This window comes from Trichomycterus rosablanca, chromosome 4, assembly GCF_030014385.1.
Source record: "Trichomycterus rosablanca isolate fTriRos1 chromosome 4, fTriRos1.hap1, whole genome shotgun sequence".
NCBI classification, from domain to species: domain Eukaryota; kingdom Metazoa; phylum Chordata; class Actinopteri; order Siluriformes; family Trichomycteridae; genus Trichomycterus; species Trichomycterus rosablanca.
Genome location: NC_085991.1, coordinates 22982940 through 23010502, shown reverse-complemented (window position 1 = coordinate 23010502; position 27563 = coordinate 22982940). Strand labels below are relative to the sequence as shown.

Genomic DNA, 27563 nt, shown 5'->3' with positions numbered 1-27563 from the left:
TGAAGAAATGGGTCACTCTCAGGAGCTCAGTGAATTCCAGCGTGGTACCGTGATAGGATGCCACCTGTGCAACAGGTTCAGTTATGTAACTGTCAGTGGTATTATAACAAAGTGAAACAAAGCAACTCTGCCACGAAGTGGTAGGCCACATAAAATGACAGAGCGGATGCTGAGGTGCATAGTGTGCAAAGGGCGCCAACTTTCAATCGCTACAGACCTCCAAACTTCATGTGGCCTTCAGATTAGCTCAAGAACAGTGTGTAGAGAGCTTCATGGGATGGGTTTCCATGGCCGAGCAGCTGCATCCAAGTCTTACATCACCAAGCGCAATGCAAAGCGTCGGATGCAGTGGTGTTAAGCTCATCGCCACTGAATTCTAGAGCAGTGGAGACGAGTTCTCTGGAGAGACGAATCAATCTTCTCCATCTGGCAATCCGATGGACGAGTCTGGTTTTGGCGGTTGCCAGGAGAACGGTACTTGTCTGACTGCATTGTGCCAAGTGTAAAGTTTGATGAAGGGGGGATTATGGTGTGGGGTTGTTTCAGGAGTTGGGCTCGGCCCCTTAGTTCCAGTGAAAGGAACTCTTAATGCTTCAGCATACCAAGTGATTTTGGACAATTTCATGCTCCCAACTTTGTGGGAACAGTTTGGGGATGGCCCCTTCCTGTTCCAACATGACTGTGCACCAGTGCACAAAGCAAGGTCCATAAAGACATGGATGAGTGAGTTTGGTGTGGAAGAACTTGACTGGCCTGCACAGAGTTCTAACCTCAACCCAATTGAACATACTCCTAAACCTTGTGGAAGCTACAAAGGGTGGGCCGACATGCGTGTGAAGGCAGACGAGCGAATACTTTTGGCAATATATATATATACAGTGTATCACAAAAGTGAGTACACCCCTCACATTTCTGCAGATATTTAAGTATATCTTTTCATGGGACAACACTGACAAAATGACACTTTGACACAATGAAAAGTAGTCTGTGTGCAGCTTTTATAACAGTGTAAATTTATTCTTCCCTCAAAATAACTCATATTAATAACTAATATACAGCCATTAATGTCTAAACCACCGGCAACAAAAGTGAGTACACCCCTTAGTGAAAGTTCCTGAAGTGTCAATATTTTGTGTGGCCACCATTATTTCCCAGAACTGCCTTAACTCTCCTGGGCATGGAGTTTACCAGAGCTTCACAGGTTGCCACTGGAATGCTTTTCCACTCCTCCATGACGACATCACGGAGCTGGCGGATATTCGAGACTTTGCGCTCTTCCACCTTCCGCTTGAGGATGCCCCAAAGATGTTCTATTGGGTTTAGGTCTGGAGACATGCTTGGCCAGTCCATCACCTTTACCCTCAGCCTCTTCAATAAAGCAGTGGTCGTCTTAGAGGTGTGTTTGGGGTCATTATCATGCTGGAACACTGCCCTGCGACCCAGTTTCCGGAGGGAGGGGATCATGCTCTGCTTCAGTATTTCACAGTACATATTGGAGTTCATGTGTCCCTCAATGAAATGTAACTCCCCAACACCTGCTGCACTCATGCAGCCCCAGACCATGGCATTCCCACCACCATGCTTGACTGTAGGCATGACACACTTATCTTTGTAATCCTAACCTGATTGCCGCCACACATGCTTGAGACCATCTGAACCAAACAAATTAATCTTGGTCTCATCAGACCATAGGACATGGTTCCAGTAATCCACGTCCTTTGTTGACATGTCTTCATGTGGGCTTTCTTGTGTAGAGACTTCAGAAGAGGCTTCCTTCTGGGGTGACAGCCATGCAGACCAATTTGATGTAGTGTGCGGCATATGGTCTGAGCACTGACAGGCTGACCCCCCACCTTTTCAATCTCTGCAGCAATGCTGACAGCACTCCTGCGCCTATCTTTCAAAGACAGCAGTTGGATGTGACGCTGAGCACGTGCACTCAGCTTCTTTGGACGACCAACGCGAGGTCTTTTCTGAGTGGACCCTGCTCTTTTAAAACGCTGGATGATCTTGGCCACTGTGCTGCAGCTCAGTTTCAGGGTGTTGGCAATCTTCTTGTAGCCTTGGCCATCTTCATGTAGCGCAACAATTCGTCTTTTAAGATCCTCAGAGAGTTCTTTGCCATGAGGTGCCATGTTGGAACTTTCAGTGACCAGTATGAGAGAGTGTGAGAGCTGTACTACTAAATTGAACACACCTGCTCCCTATGCACACCTGAGACCTAGTAACACTAACAAATCACATGACATTTTGGAGGGAAAATGACAAGCAGTGCTCAATTTGGACATTTAGGGGTGTAGTCTCTTAGAGGTGTACTCACTTTTGTTGCCGGTGGTTTAGACATTAATGGCTGTATATTGAGTTATTTTGAGGGAAGAATAAATTTACACTGTTATATAAGCTGCACACAGACTACTTTTCATTGTGTCAAAGTGTCATTTTGTCAGTGTTGTCCCATGAAAAGATAAACTTAAATATCTGCAGAAATGTGAGGGGTGTACTCACTTTTGTGATACACTGTATATACGTATATATATATAAACAATAAATGCAACATAACATTTACTTGTGAGATTTCAGACCTTTTAATGTTCAGGGCATTACTGTATAAAATTTTTCTAATTGTGGTACTTTGTCGTGGCAACAACTATAATAACCCCATTAAGAATAAGTGGCGTGAGTGTGTTAGTGGCACAGTGGTCCATTATGCTAGTCTACGAGCACTGAGACCTGTGTTTGAATCTCAGCGGTGCTGCTGACTGGCCAAAAGTCTGGGAAAGGATTGGGGGAGGGGGGGCATGGTGGATAAAGCCTCGGGATCGACTGGTGCCCTGTCTAGGGTGTTCCTGCCCTACACCCATTTTAAATATTAAATATTGTAAATACTGGAGGCAACTGTAATTGTATTTTATACATATTTAAGTTATAATATCCAAGTTCTAAATCTGAAGGGGCGGCATGGTGGCTCGGTTGCCTCACAGCAAGAATGTCCTGTGTTTGATCCCCAAGTGGAGCAGTCCGGGTCCTTTCTGTGTGGAGTTTGCATGTTCTCCCCGTGTCTGCATGGGCATCCTCTGGAAGCTCCTGTTTTTTCCCACAGTCCAAAGACATGCAAGTGAGGTGAATTGGAGATACTAAATTGTCCATGACTGTGTTTGAAATTAAAACTTGTGAACTGATGAACCTTGTGTAATAAGTAACTTTTCTTTCTGTCATGAATGTAACCAAAGTGTGTCAAACATGATGTTAAAATCCTAATAAATAAATACATTCTTAATCTGAAACATCTTGGTCTCATGTAACATTTCTGAAAAAACTGAAACATTTTACTAATTCAATAAAGTATCTATGTCTATGAGTCAGAAACGTTTGATGAGCCTTTTTATCTTTGACACTTGAAACATGGACTCATCTGACCACATCCATATTTTCAGTGTCTTCTGGACCATCTGAGAAAAGCTTGGTCCCATGTATAACTGATGAATGGCTTTCTCTTTGCATAATCAATTTTCATACTGCAATTTATTATACACTGACAGACTGTGTTAAGTGATAATGATTTTCCAAAGTATTGCAGAGCCCATGTGGCTATATTTATTACAGCAGCATGATGGTTTGTTATAAAATGCCACTGAAATTATAATTAATAGTTTACTTTTAGAACATGATTATATTGTGTCCAGTCAAATAATTTAATCATGCTGCCATTATGTTTTCAAATATAATTACTTATTAAATGAAGGATGGTTATAGCCATCATCTTCAGATTGCTGTTTATTGGCTCTTGGAGCATAAGGGCTTGACTTCCTAACCTAGCATCTCCGTTTTAGTTTTTATTACTGTGCCTAGTTTGGGTTCATCTTTTCTTGCTTCCACTTTCACTGCCATGCTGTTTAGTTTTTAATTGTAAAATATGATCATTTTATGTTATTTTCTTGAAGGCATAGTCCCTGCTTAACTAATTGTTTGCTGGGTTCTTATGTAATGTAGCATTGCAACATTCTCACATACCATCCATGGCACTTGGCAATTTTATCCAAAATAACTGAATACAGCACAAGCAGTTCAGTGGCAACTTGGTAGTGGGGTGGCTTGAACCAGCAGCCTTCTGACCACTTGCCAGTACCTTACCTTCTTCGCTAACATCACACTATAATTAGGAAGGGTGTCCTTTGGCCATAAAGAAAATTCTGTATAACAAAAAAAAAATGTAATTGCATTTTGCAAATCAAAAAAGCAAATAAACACTTACATTTCAGTAATAAAGTAATACAAACAAGCATCCAAAAGCAAAATAAATATATTAAATGTTTGTAATCATACAAAAGCAGTAGATTATCATAACTGAATTAATATCTTAACTTATACTTACTTTATTACTACTCTGGGTGGTTTGACTTTAAAGGTTGTTGAAATGTCATTCTGTTCAGCACAGCTCCTCTTGATGACGTCCTTCAGCCAGTAATTCATTATAAATGCAATTACATTTAAGTGAACATTTATAATGCAGCCTTGAGATGGCAGGCAGAGCTAATGAGGCCTAACACATTGTTGCGCTTTTATTTTACATTAATAAATTAAAAGTACTTTTGAGGTGCTTGTGCAATTTGATCCTACGGATTGTATGTTTATCTATAACCAATGAGTCTGAAGTTGACTTTAGTCTCTCTCGTATACTGTTCATTAAGTCATAAAAGACATTTATGGCTTGTGGCTTCTCTGAGTAAAAGCTCTGAGCGTGTTCTGTGTATGAATACACAGCGTCACATCAAGAGTAGTTTCTTTCTGGATTTTGGGAAAACATAGGAGCTTTCCAGGAGCTATGTGTTGTGTACTGTAGAGTATGTATGTATATGATTTAACTATTAGAAAGCCTAATGACAGCTTATGTGTGGGCCTCCTTCCTGGTGTGTCTTGTGCTGTGTGTGTCGGGTCAGCCATGCCAGCCTGGGAAATTTGAGTGTTTAACGGGAGAGTGTGTGTCGGAGAATTATGTGTGCGACTTCAGCCAGGATTGTGCAGATAACAGCGATGAAAAGAACTGTAAGTATTAGATCTTGTTATGCTTATAAAGCCTTGCACTGGGTTAGATGCCGGTTCATGTAACCCAGTGTTACATGTAATATAAGTCATATAATTGGGTTTACACAACAGTTAATAACTAGAAACCCAGAGCTCTGGATTTGGGATGAAGAGCTAAATAGGTTTGGGTTATGAACATTCATCGTCTACGCTTTTATATTGAGCATCAGTCTTATAGCTGCTGTTAACCAGGTGGTAGGAGATATGCTGATGCTAACTTTATTTTAATGGTTAATAAGCTTCTTTTACTGCAGAATTCAGTAACAGTATTTTGAATAATATTTTTTTTATGAAGCCTGAATAATAAAAAGCAAATTAATACAAATAATAGAGTTACTAAGGATAAATCTAGCAAAACAAGGGTTTTGCTCTTGTAAGGATAAGGACAGGTAAGCTAGTGTGGCGTAATGGTAAAAGCCATTGTGCTTGTAACAGCAGTGCCTGAGCTCTGGGCTGGACTGGGCTTGGCTCACGAATACAGAAGTCGCATGGCAGTATGTGGACCTAGCCATTGGGGAGACATTTCAGCAGAGGTGGAATGTAACGAATTACATTTACTCGTGTTACTGTAATTGAGTAGTTTTTTTGTGTACTTGTACTTTTTAAAGTAGATTTTACAACGAGTAATTTTACTTATACTTAAGTATATTTTGAATTAAGAATTGTAATTCGCTACATTTTAAATAATATCCGTTACTGAGTAAAAAAAAACGCAAAAAAATCGCGTCTGGGAAACTGCTGCAGTGAATTCTGCGATGGAAAATAAACTGGTGCTAAAATAAAGGATCTGTAATCTAAGTATAGAGTAGGGAAGGGTGATTTTAAAAGTTTAACATGTTTGGAGTTTGATGTTTCGTTATTTGATAAACTAGTAGTGATGGGTCGTTCGTGAACGATCCGATTCTATTGAATGGCTCTTTAAAATGAACGAAAGGAACCGAGTCGTGCCTCTGGGAGCCGTTACATATATTATTATTTCTGGGCAGTTCTTATCGGCTGTAATCCACCCATTCCGCTTTGCATCAGTAGAGGAAATCAATCAGTCATAATGAGAGCTGTTTATTGTCGAAATTCAAATCCTGATTCTTTTATGGCGCTTATGTTTTAAAGCAGAACCAAACACAGCCACATCTCTGTACAAGACTTATACTTAAGTAAAAAATCATTAAAGTAATAGTATTTTAACTTGAGTACAATATTTTACTACTCTTTCCACCTCTGCATTTCAGTGCACCCTTAGTGTCTATCCCAAGACCAAATAAAAGGAGGGTTGCGTTAGGAAGGCCATACAGTGTAAAACTTGTGTCAAATCAAACATTCAGTCCAATGATCCGCTGTGGCAACCCCTTATGCCTAGTTCACACTACATGATTTTTGCTCTCCGCTAGATGTGGTAGCTCGGGAGCAACTCTGCGTTCGCTGGGGGAATGAAACTCGGCTCACGAGCGCTATGTGTGAACTGTTCAACAACTCGATCCGAGCGGCTCGGCGCCTCAAGAAATATATATAGCATGTTAAATATCTGGACCAGTCGCCGACTCAAAACCATGTAAAGGCCGTGAAAGGCGTTGCGAGCAGCAGCGAGTGCGGTGTCGAACTACAGCCAATGAGAACGCAGGATACGGAGTGAGGGGGAACCCAGGGGTGGAATGTAAAAACGTGGGACAGGGGCATAATATAGTTTATAACAGAATACATCAGCACACACACAAGCTTTACTGTATTTTGTGATCTTATCGTCCACGCCAAACCATAATACCAACGCTGCATTGCAAAAATTTTGTATATTAAACAAACGTGTGTTTTCATCATAAAACGTAGTTTGGGAGACCAGATAGGCTCGCCTGCAATTCCTTCCGGTGATAGATCGTGTAGTGTGTGATCACCTATCGCCGATCAGTCGTGTAGTGTGAAATACACAAAGACTCCCAATTACAAGAGATCCAGTTGTGTAGTGTAAACTGTACAGCGATCTGATAACTTGGAAAGTCATGTAGTGTGAACTTGGCATAACGGGAGCAGCTGAAAGAAATTATTCATTCTTCTATAAGGTTGACTAGCCAAAAAACCTCTAGAAATGTAAATACATTAAGTAGGCCACCCTAACTTATTTTTGCTTTCTCCTTGTTGTTTTTCCCATTTTGTATACCTGTTTTTTTATATTGTGAGTGTATTTACATTAAAAAATGTGAAATTTCATTGAAAACTGTGACAGCTGTGGGTCTGTATAGAGACAAATGGTTAGTTAATAAACCGTTACCATTGGTAAACCACTTTATTTTTAAGCTATGTTATATATTAAACTGAGCAGTCAACCCAGTAACTTCAATCGTTTTTTAGTTTAAATTTACAGCTAAGACTCAAATTCTAAAGCTCAGATTCTCAGTGGTGGTGGGCTAGCGCATTCGATCGCTACACCACCCAAGCACCCCTCACGTCATTGCATAAACTATACCTATAATTAGAGTCGGTGCTGGATTTCCACATTATAATTTCTACAGCTTAATATCTCTATTACTTATGTTATTTTCTGAAGTACTAAGCTAATTATTATATATTGACCAAAGGACCTATTAAAATGACCTTTTATGGCATAATAAAACATTTAACATAAGAAAATTTATTTATTATGATTTTAACATCATGTTTTACACACCTTGGTTACATTCATGACAGAAACAGTAGTTATTAGTAGTATAGTCATCAGTTCACAAGTTTAATGTCAAACACAGTGATGAACAATTTTGTATCTCCAATTCACCTCACTTGCATGTTTTTGGACTGGGAGGAAACCGGAGCTCCCGGAGGAAACCTACACAGACACGAAAGAACATGCAAACTCCACACAGAAAGGACCCAGACCTCCCCACCTGAGGATTGAACCCAGGACCTTCTTGCTGTGAGGCAAAAGTGCGACCCACTTAGTCACCGTGCCGCCCTTAAGAATCTGTGATTTGTTAATTCTCTTGAATTTCACTCACTCATTTTCTAAGCCACTTATTCTAATCAGTGTCGCGGGGATGCTGGAGCCTATCCCAGCTCTCAATGAGCGCAAGGCACACAAACACAGTCACCCCTTAACACACACACATCTAAGGGCAATTGTATTATCTCCAACTAACCTAACTGCATGCCTTCGGACTGTGGGAGGAAACCGGAGCTCTTGGAGGAAACCCACATGGACATAGGAAGAACATGCAAACTTCACACAGAAAGGACCCAGACCGCTTGTGAGGCAACAGTGCTTCCCACCAAGCCACCGTGCCGCTCATTCTCCTAAACCTGAAAAAGTATAAAGAAATTTTGTTGTAAATATAAATATTTTTGTTGATCAATTTAATCACATTCTGTAAACTGTAAACAAATGATGCCTGCTACACAATACAAAAGTTGGAACAGATGAAGGTTTACCACTTTGTTACATCAGCTTTCCTGTTATGAAACTTTTGAACCATTTATGAGCTGAGAATACTAATTGCTGCAGTTTTGCAAGTGGAATTTTTGCCTTTACTTGTTTGATACAAACAAGCTTCAGCTGTTTAACAGTCGGTGGTTGCTATTGTCTATTTTTTCTTTTTATAAAGTGTCAGGAGACAGATCTGGCTGCAGTCAGATCTTAGAATGTATCTTAGCCATGATGTTTTAGCATGTGCAGATTGAGGCCTGGCATAGGCTTGCTGAAAAAAACATGGACTTTGGGGGAACGATGTGACATTGACAGTAGCATGTGTCTCTTTACATCTTAATATACCCCACATACGGGAAAAAGTACAGCACTAGCATAAGTACAGTACTGACATAAAAGATCTAATTGGGTTTTTAGGCTATAAAGAGTTTCTGTGGAAAAAACCCTGAATAAATGATCTCTTGGACTGACCCTCCCCTGGGCAACACAGACCCTGCCAAGGATAATAAGAAATAGGTTTTGCTTGCTACAATATTTTCTAGCCAGTGATAGCTCAGTGGTTAAGGTACTGGACTAGTAAACAGAAGGTTGCCGGTTCAAGACCCGTTGCCACTGTTGGGTCCCTGAGCAAGGCCCTTAACCCTCAATTGCTCATTGTGTTCCGCTCACTGTGTAAGTCGCTTTGGATAAAAGCGTCTGCTAAATGCTGAAAATGTAAATGTAATAATCAATACCTACTTGTAAGTCTTTTCTGAGTGTATGCACTGTAATTTCCATTCATCACTAAAACCTCTTTTTTTAAAGGTTCCCATAGAGAAAGATGTGACTTTGAAGATGGACTTTGTGATCTTCAAGTACCAGACCCAGCTAATATGTGGATTCGAGGCTCATGCCTGACTGATCCTGGACCTTCATTAGACCACACAGGGAACTCGACAGGTCTGCTTACAAACCACACAATCTACCCACACACCTAGATGGAGAAATTGAACATAATTCTTAGTTCTAATGCTCAGCTGAGTCATGTATAACATTTAATTTCACAGCAATCATTTTTGTTTTTAATTATATGCATTTAATAATGATATTTGTTACCATTAACAATTTTAATTTCATTAGCTTACCTGCATATTTACTATAATTGATTAAATAAATCATACACTATACACCTAAAGGTATGTGGCCAGCTTTTCTGATTATTAATTGCTGGTGTTTGTAATACACATTTTGCTTACAGGTATATAAGTTTCAACATGACTAGCTATTGCATCCTAGTCAGTTTGCATAGGTCTAGGAAGTGGGGGCTGTTGAGGCTGCAGAATCCCCCTAAAACATGAGTGAGTATAGAGTTAGGAAAAAAATTAAAATGGGAATCAAGGCATCAAGTGCACACAATATATCTGCAGTAAACTTGCTGTATCAGGCTGCACAGTGTCCAGCGTATAGCTGTTGTGTTCCAATTGCATCCATTGCATGTACTGAATAGTGTTTCTGACCAAATGCAAGACAACGTTTTCAAGCATATTGACTGCAGATTAAGACTTAGACCTCAGTCTCTCTGCTTGCGTTCTGTGTTCTGTCTGCTCAGTGTAAAGCCTAATACTGCATTTAAAAAAGATACATATTTTGCCCAAATATTTTGCTGAGTTTGTTCACTCTGACCTTCAAGTTGCGGGCCATGATTAAGCGTTGTATTATACATCCTGTAAAAACTACACCTGCTTCCCTGATCATCTCTTTTTTCTAATATCTGCATTTATTCATTTGTAATTATTTATCTTTTTTCTGAGTATTATATATTCAGTAGTATGACCAATCAAGGACATTCAAGTATAAAATGTCACATTTGTGTGGATGTCCTTCATTTTAAGGTATGTAGTCTTGTCCAACAAGTTTACTCATGCATACTCAAAAATGACCCTGGCTGCTCAGCTGTGGAACTTAACCCAGGCCCTTCTAGCTGGGAGGTGATTGTGCTACCCACTGCACCAATGTGCTGCCCTCTATGCAATTCAAATTTATTGTCATTATACATTAGTATAAGGCTATAAAACAGTAAGGCTATTTAAGGCTACAATGAGGATATAATCAGGCTATTAATGCTGGTGCGTATCAGCATTAAACACCTAAAATAAATAATTAGGAAAGGTGTTTACTTCATTTTGGCCATATAGGGAATTACTTTGCTGCGCAGTTCCCTCATATATTGTAAAACAACTAAATAATTCAATTACAAGCCTCATTGTGTAAGATGTGTCCAGTGTTCCATTATTTGGCTCCAAAATACTGCCATAAAAGAAACAACTATTAACAACGCCCACTATAACATTGAGAGTGACTCACTAAAGCATGCTTTCAACACCTCCATTTAGCTTCTACTAAGACTTACCACAGCTCTTCTGAGCCTGGTGGAGATTTATCTTACTTGGTGCAAAGTAATATTACTTTTACTATATTATAATATTATGTAGTCTTGTCCAACAAGCTTATGGTTGGGTGCCTTTATACTTTTAAACATAAAATGTATACATTGTATATTTAAAAGGCAGCGTCTCAATGTTGCTTTGTTCACTCTATTTAGGACACTATCTGTACCTGCACTCTAAAAATGAAGAAATGGTCATTGCAGAATTATCCAGTCAATCTTTTCTGCCTTCAGAGTCCTGCACGGTACTGTTAATGCTCTGTTTCTCCTCTGTTGATTCTACTGTTCAGATGTCAAAAGTTATCAATCTCTAAGTGCCCCTTAATGGTCTGACTAGTGTTCCCTTGTGTGAGTTAATTAGACTAAGGGCAGTGGATTTTTAATTTCATGTATAAGGAGGAGGTAAAATAGCTCTTTAATTAACACAGAGAACATCCCTTGCGTCAAACTGTTTTACTGATGTCATGTAAGGAAAGGACATTTTGAGCAAAGATTTCGATTGTATCATATAATTCTGTTGCATAATGAAATCCAGCATATTCAAGTGCTATTGAAGTCCTTACATCACTAGTATAAAGGCCCAAATCTAACCCCACAGCTAGAATTTGTATTTGGCTGTTCAGTTTACCATAAATTAAATCGATCTTACATCTACTGACTCTGTAATTATGCCGTTTCATTTATAACAAAAGTGTACTGCAACTATAATCAAGTCATGTTGTTAGCTTTATAGGCAATGCAGAATTTTTTTTACAATTGACCAGGGAACTCACTGTTGAGTCATACAATGCTATAATTTAATGTAATGTATTGTAATCTATTGCTTATAAAATTTGCAGGTCACTTTCTACCATCACATTGGTCAGATGGGTGCTGAGCTGCAGGTTCTGGTTCAATCCAAATCAGATCAGCAGCAAATATGGATTCAGACCAAACCGAATTCTGAGCCACTAACCAAACCCTGGACAAGATCATCACTTACATTCAGACACAGTCAGGAGTTCCAGGTTTGAGTACTTGTGGTTTTGTGTAGTTATGAGTGTTGTGTATGTGTGTGTGCATGTGCATTATGATAAAACAGTTCATTCAATTTATCATTCAATTTATTCAATTTATCAATCATTCATTTATTCATTGATTGTCCCTGACCAATCCACGCTGGTCTAGTAATGGAGTGGTCTGTCAAACATTTTACAGTTAGGGCTATTTTTAGTAGCCAGACTGCATGTCTTCAGACTTATGAGAGGAAACCAGAGCACCTGGAGGAAACCCACTCAGATATAGAACATGCATACCCAAAAAGGACCCTGGCTGCTCAGCCGTGGAACTGAACCCAGGCCCTTCTAGCTTTGAGGTTTATTGTCATTATACATATACAAAAGTACACTATAATGAGGTTATATGAGGCTACAATGAGGATATAATCAGGCTATTTGTCTGGTGCATAAAAATCAGCATTGAACCCCTAAAATAAATAATTAGGATGGGTGTTTACCTTAGTTTGGCCATATAGGGAGTTTCCTTGCTGTGCAGTTTCCCCATATACTGTAGAACAACTAAATAATTCAATTACAAGCCTCTTTGTGTAAGATGTGCCATGTGTTCCATTATTTGGCTTCAAAATACTATTACCAACGCCCAATATAACATTGACAGCGACTCACTAAAGCATGACACCTGACCATATAATTGGATTTTCATTGGAAACATCTCATTCAAAACCTATTGCCATTATTATGGATCTGGCTTCTCTACTGCAGCTATGACAAAACATGTCTTTATGGACCTTACTTTGTGCACAAGCAGACCTCAAATTTAATAATTAGTAGGGACGTCCACATGCCTTTGGTCATATAGTGTATTTATGGATATACAGGGATAGTTTGTATCCACACTTGCAATTTGTGTGTGCATAGAAGTATTTTGAGTACTTTAGGTCAGTTGATTTGAATTACAGACATAATTCTAATGCAGAACTCTTTTGTTGAGCTTTTAAAACTATATTTCATGTAAATAATGCAGGCAAATTGTAAAGAGTCCTTTCAGTTGCAGCCTCAAAATAGTATCATCTATTTAATAAAATTGACCTAAAGATGGCATGTGCATTCTATATAATTAAAGAAGAGGAATCTAATCATTATTAAATTCCAGTTTAGAAGCACTTTGAAAATGGTGTTTGTTTTGAACTTCCAGTAGGGCTGTAAAAAGAAGGTTCTGTGTTTATCATTCATGTAGTAACCTCAGCCATAAAGTGCAAGGCTGGAAAATTCATGAAGTGGACTTTGACTAGTAAGACGTGCTTTATGGACCTGATTTATGGAGGCTTGGTAAAATAGTTAACAAATAAAAGTCCACATACAGGATCAATGGTTATTAAGAGCCCACACAGTCTATAAATTTACTCAGATTCTAAGAGGGTATATTCTTACATACAAACCTAAACTCCTGAAAAACTGGGATAGCATGTGAAATTAAAAAATAAATAAAATAAATAAAAGCCATAATTTGTACAAAAAAATAGATATTTGATGTTTTCCTTGTCAACTTAATAGAGAAGATTTTTGTAAATATATGCTTATTGTAATTCTGTAACTTGTTCTAAATAATTGAGAAATTTAAGTGACTTTACAGATCTGACTCAATACGAACACCTACGGGTCATACAGTTGAGTATTAGAAGCCTTCCTGATGAGCCCAACAGTGGCAACATTGCACAGCAACCCTCTGATTACTAGTCCAGTACCTTAATCACTGAACTACCATGCAACATGTTTAAGAAAGCGTCTTTAACAAGCAATACAATACAATGCTTGGATATAAAACTCTGTGTAAGGATGGGTTAAGTCTTGCCACATTGCCAGTTTCATATGAGATATAATTTCACGGACCGGCAGGGGCGGGAGGATTTAAAATAAAATTATACGACGAGCATAATAAAATACGTTCCCACCTACGGGTCATAGGAGACACTAACACGAGAAGTGTGTTCATTATGTCCAGTCTACTCCATAACTTCTGCATCACTGCAGAAAATACCACTTCACAAAGATGGAAATGGAAGCTTTTGTTGTGATATCTAATTATTTATTCTTAAATAAATAAATCAATGATCTGATCTGCTCTTTAAAACATCTAAATAATATTTTTAACATGTTACCTGCTATTAAAAATGATTAAAACATACAAATGACTTTACAGATAGTATTTCGGGGACTAGTGTTGGACAACAGTGATCCTACTGGGGTAATTGCCTTAGATGACCTGTCATTCAGCCAAGGCTGTGTACCAGCAGGTAACACACACACACACACACACACCTGAAAAAAAACCTGAAATAAAATTTTAAAACATTCATCCAACATTATATAAATAAATGAATAACACAAATAAAGAAAGTATTCTTGCATAAATAAATTTGGCTAGAAAATCCCCTACCTGGCAACTTTGTGAAGTGCGCCGTCATCCAGGCGAGGTGAATAGCGCCAGTGCCCTCTGCTGTTTAAAGTGAATTTCGAATCATCTTAAATGAATAACCGATTCGAATCACAGCACATATGCACCAATTTTTAATTGTCTTGTGGTGCATCGTTATATCCCTACTGCAAACAGTTAATTACAGTGATGGTTTCCAAAATGGTATAGGCAGGTGCCTTGTAAAAACTATAAAGTACAATGATTTATATATATATATATATATACAGTGTATCACAAAAGTGAGTACACCCCTCACATTTCTGCAAATATTTCATTATATCTTTTCATGGGACAACACTATAGACATGAAACTTGGATATAACTTAGAGTAGTCAGTGTACAACTTGTATAGCAGTGTAGATTTACTGTCTTCTGAAAATAACTCAACACACAGCCATTAATGTCTTAATGGCTGGCAACATAAGTGAGTACACCCCACAGTGAACATGTCCAAATTGTGCCCAAAGTGTCAATATTTTGTGTGACCACCATTATTATCCAGCACTGCCTTAACCCTCCTGGGCATGGAATTCACCAGAGCTGCACAGGTTGCTACTGGAATCCTCTTCCACTCCTCCATGATGACATCACGGAGCTGGTGGATGTTAGACACCTTGAACTCCTCCACCTTCCACTTGAGGATGCGCCACAGGTGCTCAATTGGGTTTAGTTCATCACCTTTACCTTCAGCTTCCTCAGCAAGGCAGTTGTCATCTTGGAGGTTGTGTTTGGGGTCGTTATCCTGTTGGAAAACTGCCATGTTTTCGAAGGGAGGGGATCATGCTCTGTTTCAGAATGTCACAGTACATGTTGGAATTCATGTTTCCCTCAATGAACCGCTGCTCCCCATGCACTCATGCAGCCCAAGACCATGATGCTACCACCACCATGCTTGACTGTAGGCAAGATACAGTTGTCTTGGTACTTCTCACCAGGGCGCCGCCACACATGCTGGACACCATTTGAGCCAAACAAGTTTATGTTGGTCTCGTCAGACCACAGGGCATTCCAGTAATCCATGTTCTTGGACTGCTTGTCTTCAGCAAACTGTTTGCGGGCTTTCTTGTGCGTCAGCTTCCTTCTGGGATGACGACCATGCAGACCGAGTTGATGCAGTGTGCGGCGTATGGTCTGAGCACTGACAGGCTGACCTCCCACGTCTTCAACCTCTGCAGCAATGCTGGCAGCACTCGTGTCTATTTTTTAAAGCCAACCTCTGGATATGACGCCGAACACATGGACTCAACTTCTTTGGTCGACCCTGGCGAAGCCTGTTCCGAGTGGAACCTGTCCTGGAAAACCGCTGTATGACCTTGGCCACCATGCTGTAGCTCAGTTTCAGGGTGTTAGCAATCTTCTTATAGCCCAGGCCATCTTTGTGGAGAGCAACAATTCTATTTCTCACATCCTCAAAGAGTTCTTTGCCATGAGGTGCCATGTTGAATATCCAGTGGCCAGTATGAGAGAATTGTACCCAAAACACCAAATTTAACAGCCCTGCTCCCCATTTACACCTGGGACCTTGACACATGACACCAGGGAGGGACAACGACACATTTGGGCACAATTTGGACATGTTCACTGTGGGGTGTACTCACTTATGTTGCCAGCTATTTAGACATTAATGGCTGTGTGTTGAGTTATTTTCAGAAGACAGTAAATCTACACTGCTATACAAGCTGTACACTGACTACTCTAAGTTATATCCAAGTTTCATGTCTATAGTCTTGTCCCATGAAAAGATATAATGAAATATTTGCAGAAATGTGAGGGGTGTACTCACTTTTGTGATACACTGTATATATATATATATAACAGCCCCTCATGTTTTCACTGCTGCTGACATTTTTCATGTTCTAAAAGGCACATTTAACTGCTGCCACCAGTGCATATGAAAGAGAAGAAGAGTAAAAATGAATGACATTTTTAATCTGTCTCAGTTATGAAAGGTTGTCTTTTTCATGTTAAATATGTTTACAGCTTACTTTTACCTCTGCACAGCTCTATAATATATAAATATAATAAATATCATAAAATATATCCTAGCATCAAGTTTAGATGCATTTTTAAGAATCAATTGATGCTGACATACTGGTAGCAGAGAAAAAGCAGTTTTCTTTCCCCTTAATTTCCCAATTAAAATTTAGTTTAATAACATGGATATATTGGAACACTACACTACTGTATAAAATATTCCAAGCCCAAAATTTTTTGGTCTTAACAACAAATTCATAGCAATACAATGAAAAAATGGTTTTGGTATTTACCAAAAAATGGTCATTATGTATTTGCAAAATTTGCATTAAATAATTACAAAGCTATGTTTATTTTGTCAGTTATATTTTATAATTAAAGCAATTAAACAACGCAACAATTTAGCTAATAACTTATTGCTTTCAATATTTTTATATTTAGTAAACAATTCCATAGCATAAATTTTACATTTTAACTGTTTATTTGACTATGTAGTAACATTGTATCTCCTAATTGTGTCTCACTAACAAAAGGAACGTTACTTTCCTCAAGTCCGTCTCAGTTTGACTGTGGGGCAGGAGTGTTAGTGGATGCAGCAAAAGTTTGTGACTTTACTTCAGACTGTCCTCACGGCGAAGATGAGGCCAAATGTTGTAAGTATTATTTATTATGGTATTGTATGTATAACACGATAGTTATTCACTATATAAAGCTTTTGGTCCCAAATGGAGCAGCTGAACAACCACTCTACAACATTCCAGGAGAAAACTAAACAATAGGGGTTAAAGACTGAAAGACGAGGAAGCTAACATTATTGGTTTCCTTTAAAACACAGATTATGTTGTAAGGGGGAAACAAACAAATACATTAACTAAGACCTAAGGAAGACTAGAGCACTAAATGTAACTGTGATCAGTTATGACATGCCAGCTACTTGATCCACCAACGTGGCACAACTCTATTACAGGTTAATGCTTGGCCCTCTCTCCCAAAGAGTAGGGTACACACTACTGTACTGGCTGTGAGCGCAATGCACAGACTAAGCCCTGAGCTGAACTCAGAGCTGGTTTATATAGAGTTTGGTTCAGCTGCAGTGCATTAGCACTGAAGGGCGCTAGAGCCTCTGGAAAATGTTAGTAACAACTAATTGTCCTGCACATTCCTCTGTTGGTGGAAGGGGGTCAGCACTTGCCAATTCAGGTGGGTGTTACTCACATCCCTCCTCGGTCAAGAGTGAAGATCCCATACAAAAGGGGCAATTGGAGGAAAATTGGGGGTAACATGAAAAAAATATATAGATGCAGTATTTACTTTTCTTTCTATTTCATTGCAGACAGAATGAACCCAAGATATTTCATGTTTTGTCTGGTCAACATTATTTGATTCCATATATCTATATCTATATCTATATCTATATCTATAATATCTATAATATTTTGGGTTTGTACTGTGTGCATAAAATAAAGTCAAATGTAAGAAACACCGCAATTGTTATTTGCATTTTTCATACTGTCCCAAATTTTAAGATTGTAAATAAGTAAGAAAATAATAATGACTGCCCTCATACTCAATAATAATAATAATAATAGTGTTTTTGATTGATACTCGTTACATGCTACAGAATAACAATTTCTTAAATAAGTTGTATGCTTTAACAGAATAGCCAAAACCTAAATGTAGTCTATATATTAATCCTGCAAAACTATAGACTAAAAAGCTAGATTCTGCAACACATTTTCTAAAAACAATTTAAAGCACTGTTCATATCTTTTTGAAACCTAGTATTACAATAAAACATTGTATTGTGTAAACTGTCTGATTGTGTAAATCCTGTATATTTACACAATATGTAAATGATGTGATTGTTTTAAAAAGGGGCTAATATGTAATTCTGCGTGTATGTACATTGTGTATGTTCTCCAGCTGCTCATTGTGATTTTGAGACTGACTCGTGTGGATGGTATGAGTTTGCACCAGGTGATGGTTTTGATTGGATCAGAAGCTCACCTCAAGATGTCTCTACAGAGCAACAACACCAAGTACCTCCAGCAGACTATTCTACCAATACCAGCACTGGTAAGTACACACACTAAAGCGTTGCATGGAAAAAGCAAGGGTGTACAAAATTTTTTTTTTCTGAGGGAGCCATTGCATATTTAATAATCAACAAAAGACACTTGGTTTTAGCAAAGTACTAGAACTGTCAGTAGTGCCAGTTTATTTAAAAAAGTTTACATTTTCATCATTTAGCAGATGCTTTTATCCAAAGCGACTTACAGTTGAGACAGTATACAATCTAAGCAATTAAGGGTTAAGGGCCTTGCTCAAGGGCCCAACAGTGGCAACCTGGCAGTGGTGGGATCTGAACTGGCAACCTTCTGATTACTGGTCCAGTACCTTAACCACTAGGCTACAATTGCCTAATGGCTAAGTAAACCCCATTTCTGGAGAAATTGCCTCAATATATTAAATTCAGCTGAGCATATTTTTTTGTCAGTTAAAAAAAGGTTCAGGATATTCCGCTAGCACACCAGCGCCAAGATTCTGAACTCCTCGGTGCGAAACTCGGCGTTGCCGCCGGTCGGCTGGGTGCCATATAGTGGGCATAATTGGCAGTGCTTGCAGCAGACACGATTCTGCTAGGGCGGGATGACTGGACTATGTGGGTGGGGTCTTCAAACGCTGTGTAAGGACCCTGATTGGAGCCTGTGCAGAGTGCATAGGTTAAAAAGGGTTCCGCAAAGGGCTGTGCACAGGTCGGAGGAGGTGTGAGCAGCAATATACCCAGCTCGACTGCAATCAGGGATCCCCAGCAGCAGAAAACAAAATTGACTACGCTAAAATGGGAGAAAAATGCATAAATAAAAAAAGGTCGAGGACAATTAACAAATAACAGATTCTTGTTTTTATACATTTTTTACATGTTCCGAGTTTACTGAAAATAGGGTTTGTTTATCGATGGGTAAAACAATAATTAAAAAACAGTAATTAAATACATTCAAAATCAAATCCACAACACACACTGACCTTCCATCATTCTAATACTATTAAAATTGTGATTTCATGTTTTTCAGGCCACTTTATGTTTGTCTTGAAGAACAGCAGCAGTTTATCTCAGCATGCAAAGCTCCGGAGTCCCACTTTCCAACAGTCAGGCATAGACTGTTCCATTACCTTCTGGTAAAAGGGTGAATTCATTTTTCAAATATGTCATATATAGTCAGTTTTTTAATTAGTATTAAAAGTGCCCTTGATATGTTGGTTATAGGCATTACAATGCTGGCTTGTCTGTGGGTGCTGCCAATATGTATTTGCAAATTGAAGGTATGGACAACCTCACAGTTCTGTGGCGTACACTTTACCATCAAGGTAACTACTGGCAGCCAGTGACATTGCAGCTTGGCCGGCAGACGAGGCCTTTTCAGCTCTTGGTGTCCAAGCTGAGCCTGGGTGTGTACTACGGGATCTCTGCTCTAGATGACATTGTTTTTCATAACTGCTCACTTCCAAAGGCAATGGAACAGTGCCCCTCTACTGATTACTTTCACTGTGGGCAAAGCCGAGCATGCGTGGACCACCTCAAGCTGTGTGATCTTGTCGATGACTGTGGAGATGGAACAGATGAGCAAAACTGCTGTAAGTCCACTTATTTGATGTTGGAAAGACAAATTTGTGTCATTAATTAAAAAAATTAACTGATAGCTGAGTCAATATACATTTTTTTTGTCTTTTTTGGCTCATATCTTCTAGCCGTTGAGCTTCTGTGTGATTTTGAGGATGGGCTTTGTAGCTGGACTCAGGATGAAGAAGGAGACATTTTTGATTGGACCTGGATCCAAGGACCCACTCCTACACTCAACACTGGCCCTTATACTGACCACACCCTGTACACTGTGGATGGACATTACCTCTACATCGAGTCCTCTGCCCCTCAGCAATTCAAAGACACTGCTGTTCTCATCAGTCGACCTTTTCAGCCCACCCACAGCAGGGCCCAGGGCTTGGAGCCACGGTGTGTCTTCAGGTTTCACTATCACATGCTGGGCCAGCATGTCTTCCGACTCGCTGTCTACATCCGCAACTACAGCAAGGGGCGGGGCCAAATGTTGTGGGTTCGTCATGGTGACCAAGGCAACTTTTGGCACAGAAAGTCCCTTTACATCAACAGTGCTCGACCATTTCAGGTAAAAGTATGCTTGAGAGTAAAAGCTCACTCACTCACTCACTTTCCAATTAGGGTCACAGGGGAGTGCTGAAGCCTATCCCAGCTTTTCAATGGGCGCAAGGCACACAGTAACATCCTGGACAGGGCGCCAGTCCATCGCAGGACGGACACACAAACACACACACATAGACACACCCATTCACCCATAGGGCAATTCAGTGTCTCCAATTAACTTGACTGCATGTTTTTGGACTGTGGGAGGAAACCGGAGCTCCCAGAGAAAACCCACACAGACACGGGGAGAAAATGCAAACTCAGCACCGAAAGGACCTGGAAAAAAACAAAATAGTCTCCACTAAAGGATCTGCAGCTGCTCCCCTAACATGCTCTGGGCATTACACCTAAAATGAGGAGCAGCTGTGGATCACAGGCTACTATCCAATCACAATTGAGGAGGTGTTGGCTTATCCCATAAACAAACAACCTCCAACATGTGCTCCTGGAGAGAGGGGCATGAAACATCAACCTGAGCTCCAGGAGCACAAAGAGCCTTAATATGTGCCACCGTATGTTTTTATAATAAGTTTTTATTATTCATATTCATATTATTATTATTCTCTTTATTATTTAATGCAAAATATGGCATAAATACATTAATTATACAAGACGGGGCTTAACATAAATGGAAAGTGGCATTATATAAAAAAGTAGCAATATTTATAATGATAATAATGTCTTACTAATAATGTCAAAGCGACTTACACAATGAGCGGAACACGATGAGCAATTGAGGGATAAGGGCCTTGCTCAGGGACCCAACAGTGGCAACTTGGTGGTGGCGGGGCTTGAATCGGCAACCTTACGATTACTAGTCCAGTATCTTAACCACTAAGCTATCACTGGCCATTCAATTCAATCAATTACAGCAAAGTTATAGGGCAAAGATTGATTTTTTTAGTTAAGTAAAGTAGTCATCAGAGTGTCATCTTTAAAACCTCTAAAGCAGTGGTCCACAACCAGCAGGCCAAGGACCGGTACCGGTCTGTGGGTCATTTACTACTGGGCTGCACATAAAGAATAAATAATTAGAGATAGGCTGCTCAGGTGGCGCAGCGGTAAAACACACGCTGTTCACCAGAGCTGAGATCTCAAATACATTGTATCGAATCTCGGCTCTGCCTTGCCGGCTGAGCGGCCACATGAACAACGATTGGCCTGTTGTTCAGATAAGGGGCGGGATAAAGCCGGACTAAATGACCATAGATTGAAATTGAAACGTTTTTTTCAATTGCTTACATAAGTTCTTTAGTCTCTAAATCGCTATCACAATGAATTTTAAAATCTGATTTAATTTGGGGAATATAACATTCTATTTATAATCACTAAGGCATTGGGCTTAATTAAATTCATTATTTTTGGGTGGATAAAGATTAAAACATTCCCTTGGTACTGTAATATCAGACAGCTGTCCCTTTATTATATCCATATATAAAGAAAATCCCTTCAGCATTATTAACCAATGTCCATCCAGATCTACTTTTAATTTCATCACCTTCCCCGGACAGTTGTTAATACTACAGTATAGTCATTCCAGCAGATTGTGCACTACCATGACTAAATATCACTTTATCACTTCATTAATTACACCCGAATGAAACGTTTATTGAGCTAGTGTTTTCCTTGTAAGAATAAACAGCATGCAGCCTTGATTTTACAAAACAATAAAACAGCTTTTCTTTTGACTTTTTGAATGCCCCAGACTTTAAGTGAGAGTAATGGCAAAGATATTTCCACTGAAAACATACACTGATCAGCCATAACATTAAAACCACCTCCTTGTTTCTACACTCACTGTCCATTTTATCAGCTCCACTTACCATATAGAAGCACATCTGTTTCTCTACATGCTTTTTTTGCCTGCTTTCACCCTGTTCTTCAAAGGTCAGGACCCCCACAGAGTAGGTATTATTTAGGTGGTGGATGATTCTCAGCACTGCAGTGACAATTACATAGTGGTGGTGTGTTAGTGTTTGTTGTGCTGGTATGAGTGGATCAGACACAGCAGCGCTGCTGGAGTTTTTAAATACAGTGTCCACTCACTGTCCACTCTATTAGACACTCCTACCTGGATGCTGCCCACAGGGTGCTGTTGGCTGGATGTTGTTGGTTGGTGGACTCTTGTCAGTCCAGCAGTGGCAGTGAGGTGTTTAAAAACTCCATCAGTGCTGCTGTGTCTTATCCACTCATACCAGCACAACACACACTAACACACCACCACCATGTCAGTGTCACTGCAGTGCTGAGAATGATCCACCATCTAAATAATACCTGCTCTGTGGTGGTCCTGTGGGGGTCCTGACCATTGAAGAACAGCATAAAGGGGGTTAACAGAGAATGCAGAGAAACAGATGGACTACAGTCAGTAATTGTAGAACTACAAAGTGCTTCTATATGGTAAGTGGAGCTGATAAAATGGACAGTGAGTGTAGAAATAGAGAGGTTGTGGCTGATCAGTGTATATTAATCCCAAAGGGAAAGTCAAGTCAAACACTAAAGAAAAATATAGTTACAACTAAATTTAAATACTTTAAAGTGATTTCAAACATAAACTATGGTCTTTGGCTATTCTGTCATTCATATAACACAACAATTTTAACACAGCATAGCACCCAACATCAGTTTTACCCAGTGTATTCCCTTCGTCATGAAGTTATCTGTGATTTATGGTGCAATGACTCCTTGCAATCTTTTTCTGGTTTCTCTTTCAGACCCTTGATTTTGGAGATTTAATCTCCTTTTATTTCACTCCATTTCCAAAGTTCTTTGGAATTCTCTTTTAAATTCTTTGTGTTAAATTCTTTTCTAACATTGCTTATCTTTTTGCATGTACATGTACATTGATCTTAACGGAGGCAAGTGATGCCTTTAGATGTTTATCTGGGTTTTTTTGTGTTGTTGATGCATTTTGGTCATTCCTTTTCATGGTTTACCCCTAAAGTCTGCACTTTGAAAACTTAGTCTTAGTGTTTATGAACTTTTTGAACCTTTTCAATCTGGTTTCCGTTCAATGCACAGCATTGAGACAGCTTTTTTGCAGGTCCCTTAATGATCTTATACTTTTGACTGATTCAGGTGATATCACTATACTGCTCCTTTAGATCAAAATGCTGCATTTGATCCATTATTCATGGTATACTTATCTCCCACCTTTCAACTATTGGAATTACTCCACCCGGTATATATCCTATATCACTAACAGATTTCACTTTTTCTTGGTAAGCATCATTTTGCTATTAGTGCTGTTGTACAAGGCGTTCCAAGTGATCAGCTAATGGCCCTCTACTCTTTATTATTTATATGTTACCCCTCAGTCAGGGACATGGCTCTTGCTGTGGTTCTCTAAAGTCCCAGAGCATAAGCAATAACTTTGTAACCCTTTCCTAACTGGTAGATGTCAATGACTGTTTTGAATTTGCATTTTTTTTTTTTTTATCTGGCATTACGTGCAGTTTTTAAGGCCTTATGGCTTGATATATGGCGCCAGGCCGGTTTTTTTCAAGTGAAGATTCAACAAGTCTTTCAGGAATAATGTCAGGGTGTGGCTAGTGAAATTAAACCCAATTGTCAATTGGGTTTTGACAAATGGTTTTTTGGTAGCTAAGGGGACAATTACTCAGGGCCAGGTAATAAATATAATAATAATTTAAAACAAATTTGTGTTTACGTGTGTTACCTTTGAAACAAGACAATATAATATGTAACTATTATTATTATTATTATATAATATTTGTGAAATGTTTCTATTCATGGAAAAAGCTGTTTGAAACAGATTTGTAACCCTTGTAAAGAATAAAAGCTCCTTGGTTACCCAATCAGCATATTTACCAGAATAAATTAAAAAGCTGATTAAACATAGCCAGTCTTGATATTAGCCACTATTAAAGTAAAAATGTAGATTTTTTACTAATAAAATGTATTAGTGTGAAAAAAGTTACAAAGCAATTTCTATGGCTCTAGGACTCCTTATCTCCAAATGAAAAGAACAGTGGTAAATCCACCAAGCACTGACAGGTCTATTTAAAGATTTACAAGGGCCTTTCAAGCACAAAAGAGTCCTGTAAAACATCTAATGAACATCTAACCTCAGCTAAGATCTCTGTATTTGATTTAACACAATAAATTGCATAAATTCTTGGGGGTACAGTAGTAGACCAAACATTTAGGAACAATGTTATATAAGCAAACAAATTAAAATTGGTCAAAAAGCAAAATGCTTTGCTGCATCAAAACCTGCTATTATTAAAGAAAAAAAGACATCATCATTTTATCAGAATACTTCTAGGAAGAATGAAAGGTCATTTGGTCAGAGACCTAATTTGACCCTGCAGCAGAATAGTAATCCAAATCACAATGCAAGTTCATGTTTTAGAGGGGCCTTGTCAAAGCCCTGACTTGATCCCAGTAAAGCAGTTCTTGCTTGAAAAACCTAATTGTGTGTCTGATTTGAAGCTGGTCTGCAAAGAATAGTGGGCTAAAATTCCTTAACAATGATTTGAAAGAAATATCCGATTATCAGAAGCTATTGCTTATGGTGGTGCAAACAGTTACTGGGTAAAGGGGTATTTATTTAGAAACATCAGTTGGATAACTTATTGGATAATGTTCTTTTAATAAATTAGTGGGCTTATTATCCATTATTTCCACTGTGAAAATAATATTCAATAATAATTTTGCAAAACACCACCTCTGATCATTCTCCCTCACCAGAGTTTAAGTCTTCAATGACAGGCTATCTAACCATATAGGAACAAGTACTCAGTACCACAGCTGTACTCTAATGTGGGGTCTATTTAAAATAAAAGAAATATTTGCCTTACAGATTAATTTTAAATAGCATTTATGTGCAACACTAGGGTTAGAAACTTAAGCTTCTGAAAGTCAGATTAGAGATAGAACAAATGCATAGTGAGTAGTGAAAAACACTGAGACAACAATGTCATTTAGCTGATAACTGTAATCAGCAGCGTAACCTTGGTGATGTCAGCTATACACAGTACTGAGCTTTACCCCAGAACTATAAAACATTCAGGAGTACAGTGGTCTGAAGTAGTTATCTCACCCATTTTATTTCAATCTGTCAGTGCATATTAGTCATAATGACATATTTTAGATCATCAGACAAAGCATAATATTACACAGAGGAAACCTGAGTACATGTACAGCACTTTAGGTAAAACACAGCTGTATGTCAGGAATAGATACTAACAATAATATATAACACTATAGTTAAATATAATAATAATTGATTAATACTGCAACTAAACACTGTAACACTATATATACATGTATAGTGTTATATAGAGTGTTTTGACCCTGCTGTACTCTTGTCCTTATCTTTTATTTTTCCAATCTTTTCTTTATTTGTCTCCTCAGATTCTAGTGGAGGGGACAGTGGGGGATGATTTCACAGGAGATATTGCGATCGATGACTTTTCCTTTTTCGGTTGTGAGCCATATGAAGGTACGTGTTGCACACTACAAAAAGTAAATTACTTATGTTTAAGCATTATTGAACACATTTCCAAAAACACTGAATTTATTAAGGCATTACAGGAGAAAAAAACATGCCACATATGCTTAAATAAAAATTAATAAATGAGTAATTAGGACTATTTTATGAGTAATTAATAAAGAAATGCAAGGTTTTTAAGCCGGATAGGGACTCCTCATAACTGATGCACTCGCCTAGTGTGGGTGATAAAATGCATACAGCTGCTGACCATGTGTTGGAGGGGGCGTGGATTAGCTTCATTCTCCTCAAATCAGAGCGGGGGTCGGCATTAGTGGAGAGGAAGCGTGACGCAATCGGGCAGTTGGACGCGCTAAAAAAAGTAGGTAGAAAATGCATGAACAAAATGTAAATATATATATTTTAAAAAACCATATTTAGACTAGATTAGTTAATCAGGGGAGACCAGGATATTTCCAACCTTTACTGATGCTTCCCTGAGATTGTATTTCTGTCCAAACTGGCCAAGTCAGTGTTTTTCTGCCTTCTCTCCTGTACAGAGCAAGTTATCAACTATTTTTTTTTTTACTAAACCTATCGGAGGTCTGATAATTTCAATTCAATATGAAGAAACATGTCTGCTTTTGTGTGATCACATGTAAAGAAGTATTCTGACCTCTGATAGTATCAACAGTTAATGGTCTATAGATCCATAAAAAAACAGTTCCAGAACACTGAGGAGATTTCAACTTTTTTTGGTTTATTTACATTCTTTTTACTTTATTCACATGCACTTTACATTAAGAAATCTTAGAAATTAAGAAATAAAAAGTGTGCTCTCTCACAGGCTGATTACAAGGATGTTTTAATAACGGGTATAAAGTTTCTTCAGTTGACCTTGTGTGATGCAAACATCCCCATTGGAAGAAATAATAACCCAAGAAAAAATTTCCGAAATAATAATTCTTTGATAGATTTATGCTTATGATTTTTCACATGTACATGTTGTTTCTTACATTTTTAAAAATGTTCTATGTGTTTCTGTGTAAAAACTAGAAAGTAAAATTTTGAAAAGGGTTTGACTGCAGACATGCACTGCCAGCACAATCATGACTGTAGATTAAATAGAATTTAATATTGATAAAGGGATTTATAAAGTTAAAGCTGCAATAAGGATATTCTGTCAGTTTAATAAGCAAAAATGGCAAACATTTGGGCTGTATGAATATAAATATATAAATAAATCCGTTTTATTAGCAGAAACAGCAAAAGGCTCCTGCTAAGCTGCATCAATAATACATTAAATGGGTGTATTAAATGCATTAAATAATAATGGTTCCTCTCGACTCATTAGGCAGAAACAGACAAATGATAACATGTTGCCAGGCCATGTCTGCTATTGTGGCAGAAAGGGCATGTGTACGTGACGTGACATCACTAAGACTGGGAGTGCATCTGGCTGTTAGTGCATGTCTGCAGACGGTTTCTATGGAAATTAATGTCATTCTGTTAGCAATGTTTCTTGCGA

At 38.6% G+C, this 27563-nt stretch overlaps 1 protein-coding gene across 1 annotated transcript in view; it reads left to right on the top strand.

Moving 5' to 3' along the window:
- Positions 1 to 4877: 4877 nt before the first annotated feature.
- malrd1 (MAM and LDL receptor class A domain containing 1) overlaps positions 4878 to 27563 on the top strand; it is a 118508-nt gene continuing 95822 nt past the window's right edge. The window contains exons 1-11 of the mRNA XM_062993528.1: positions 4878 to 5043; positions 9293 to 9427; positions 11070 to 11158; positions 11753 to 11920; positions 14112 to 14205; positions 16895 to 17014; positions 18285 to 18437; positions 19436 to 19541; positions 19630 to 19997; positions 20112 to 20545; positions 25960 to 26047. Of these exons, the coding sequence (XP_062849598.1) occupies positions 4878 to 5043; positions 9293 to 9427; positions 11070 to 11158; positions 11753 to 11920; positions 14112 to 14205; positions 16895 to 17014; positions 18285 to 18437; positions 19436 to 19541; positions 19630 to 19997; positions 20112 to 20545; positions 25960 to 26047 (1921 nt within the window). The remainder of the gene's footprint in view (positions 5044 to 9292; positions 9428 to 11069; positions 11159 to 11752; positions 11921 to 14111; positions 14206 to 16894; positions 17015 to 18284; positions 18438 to 19435; positions 19542 to 19629; positions 19998 to 20111; positions 20546 to 25959; positions 26048 to 27563) is intronic.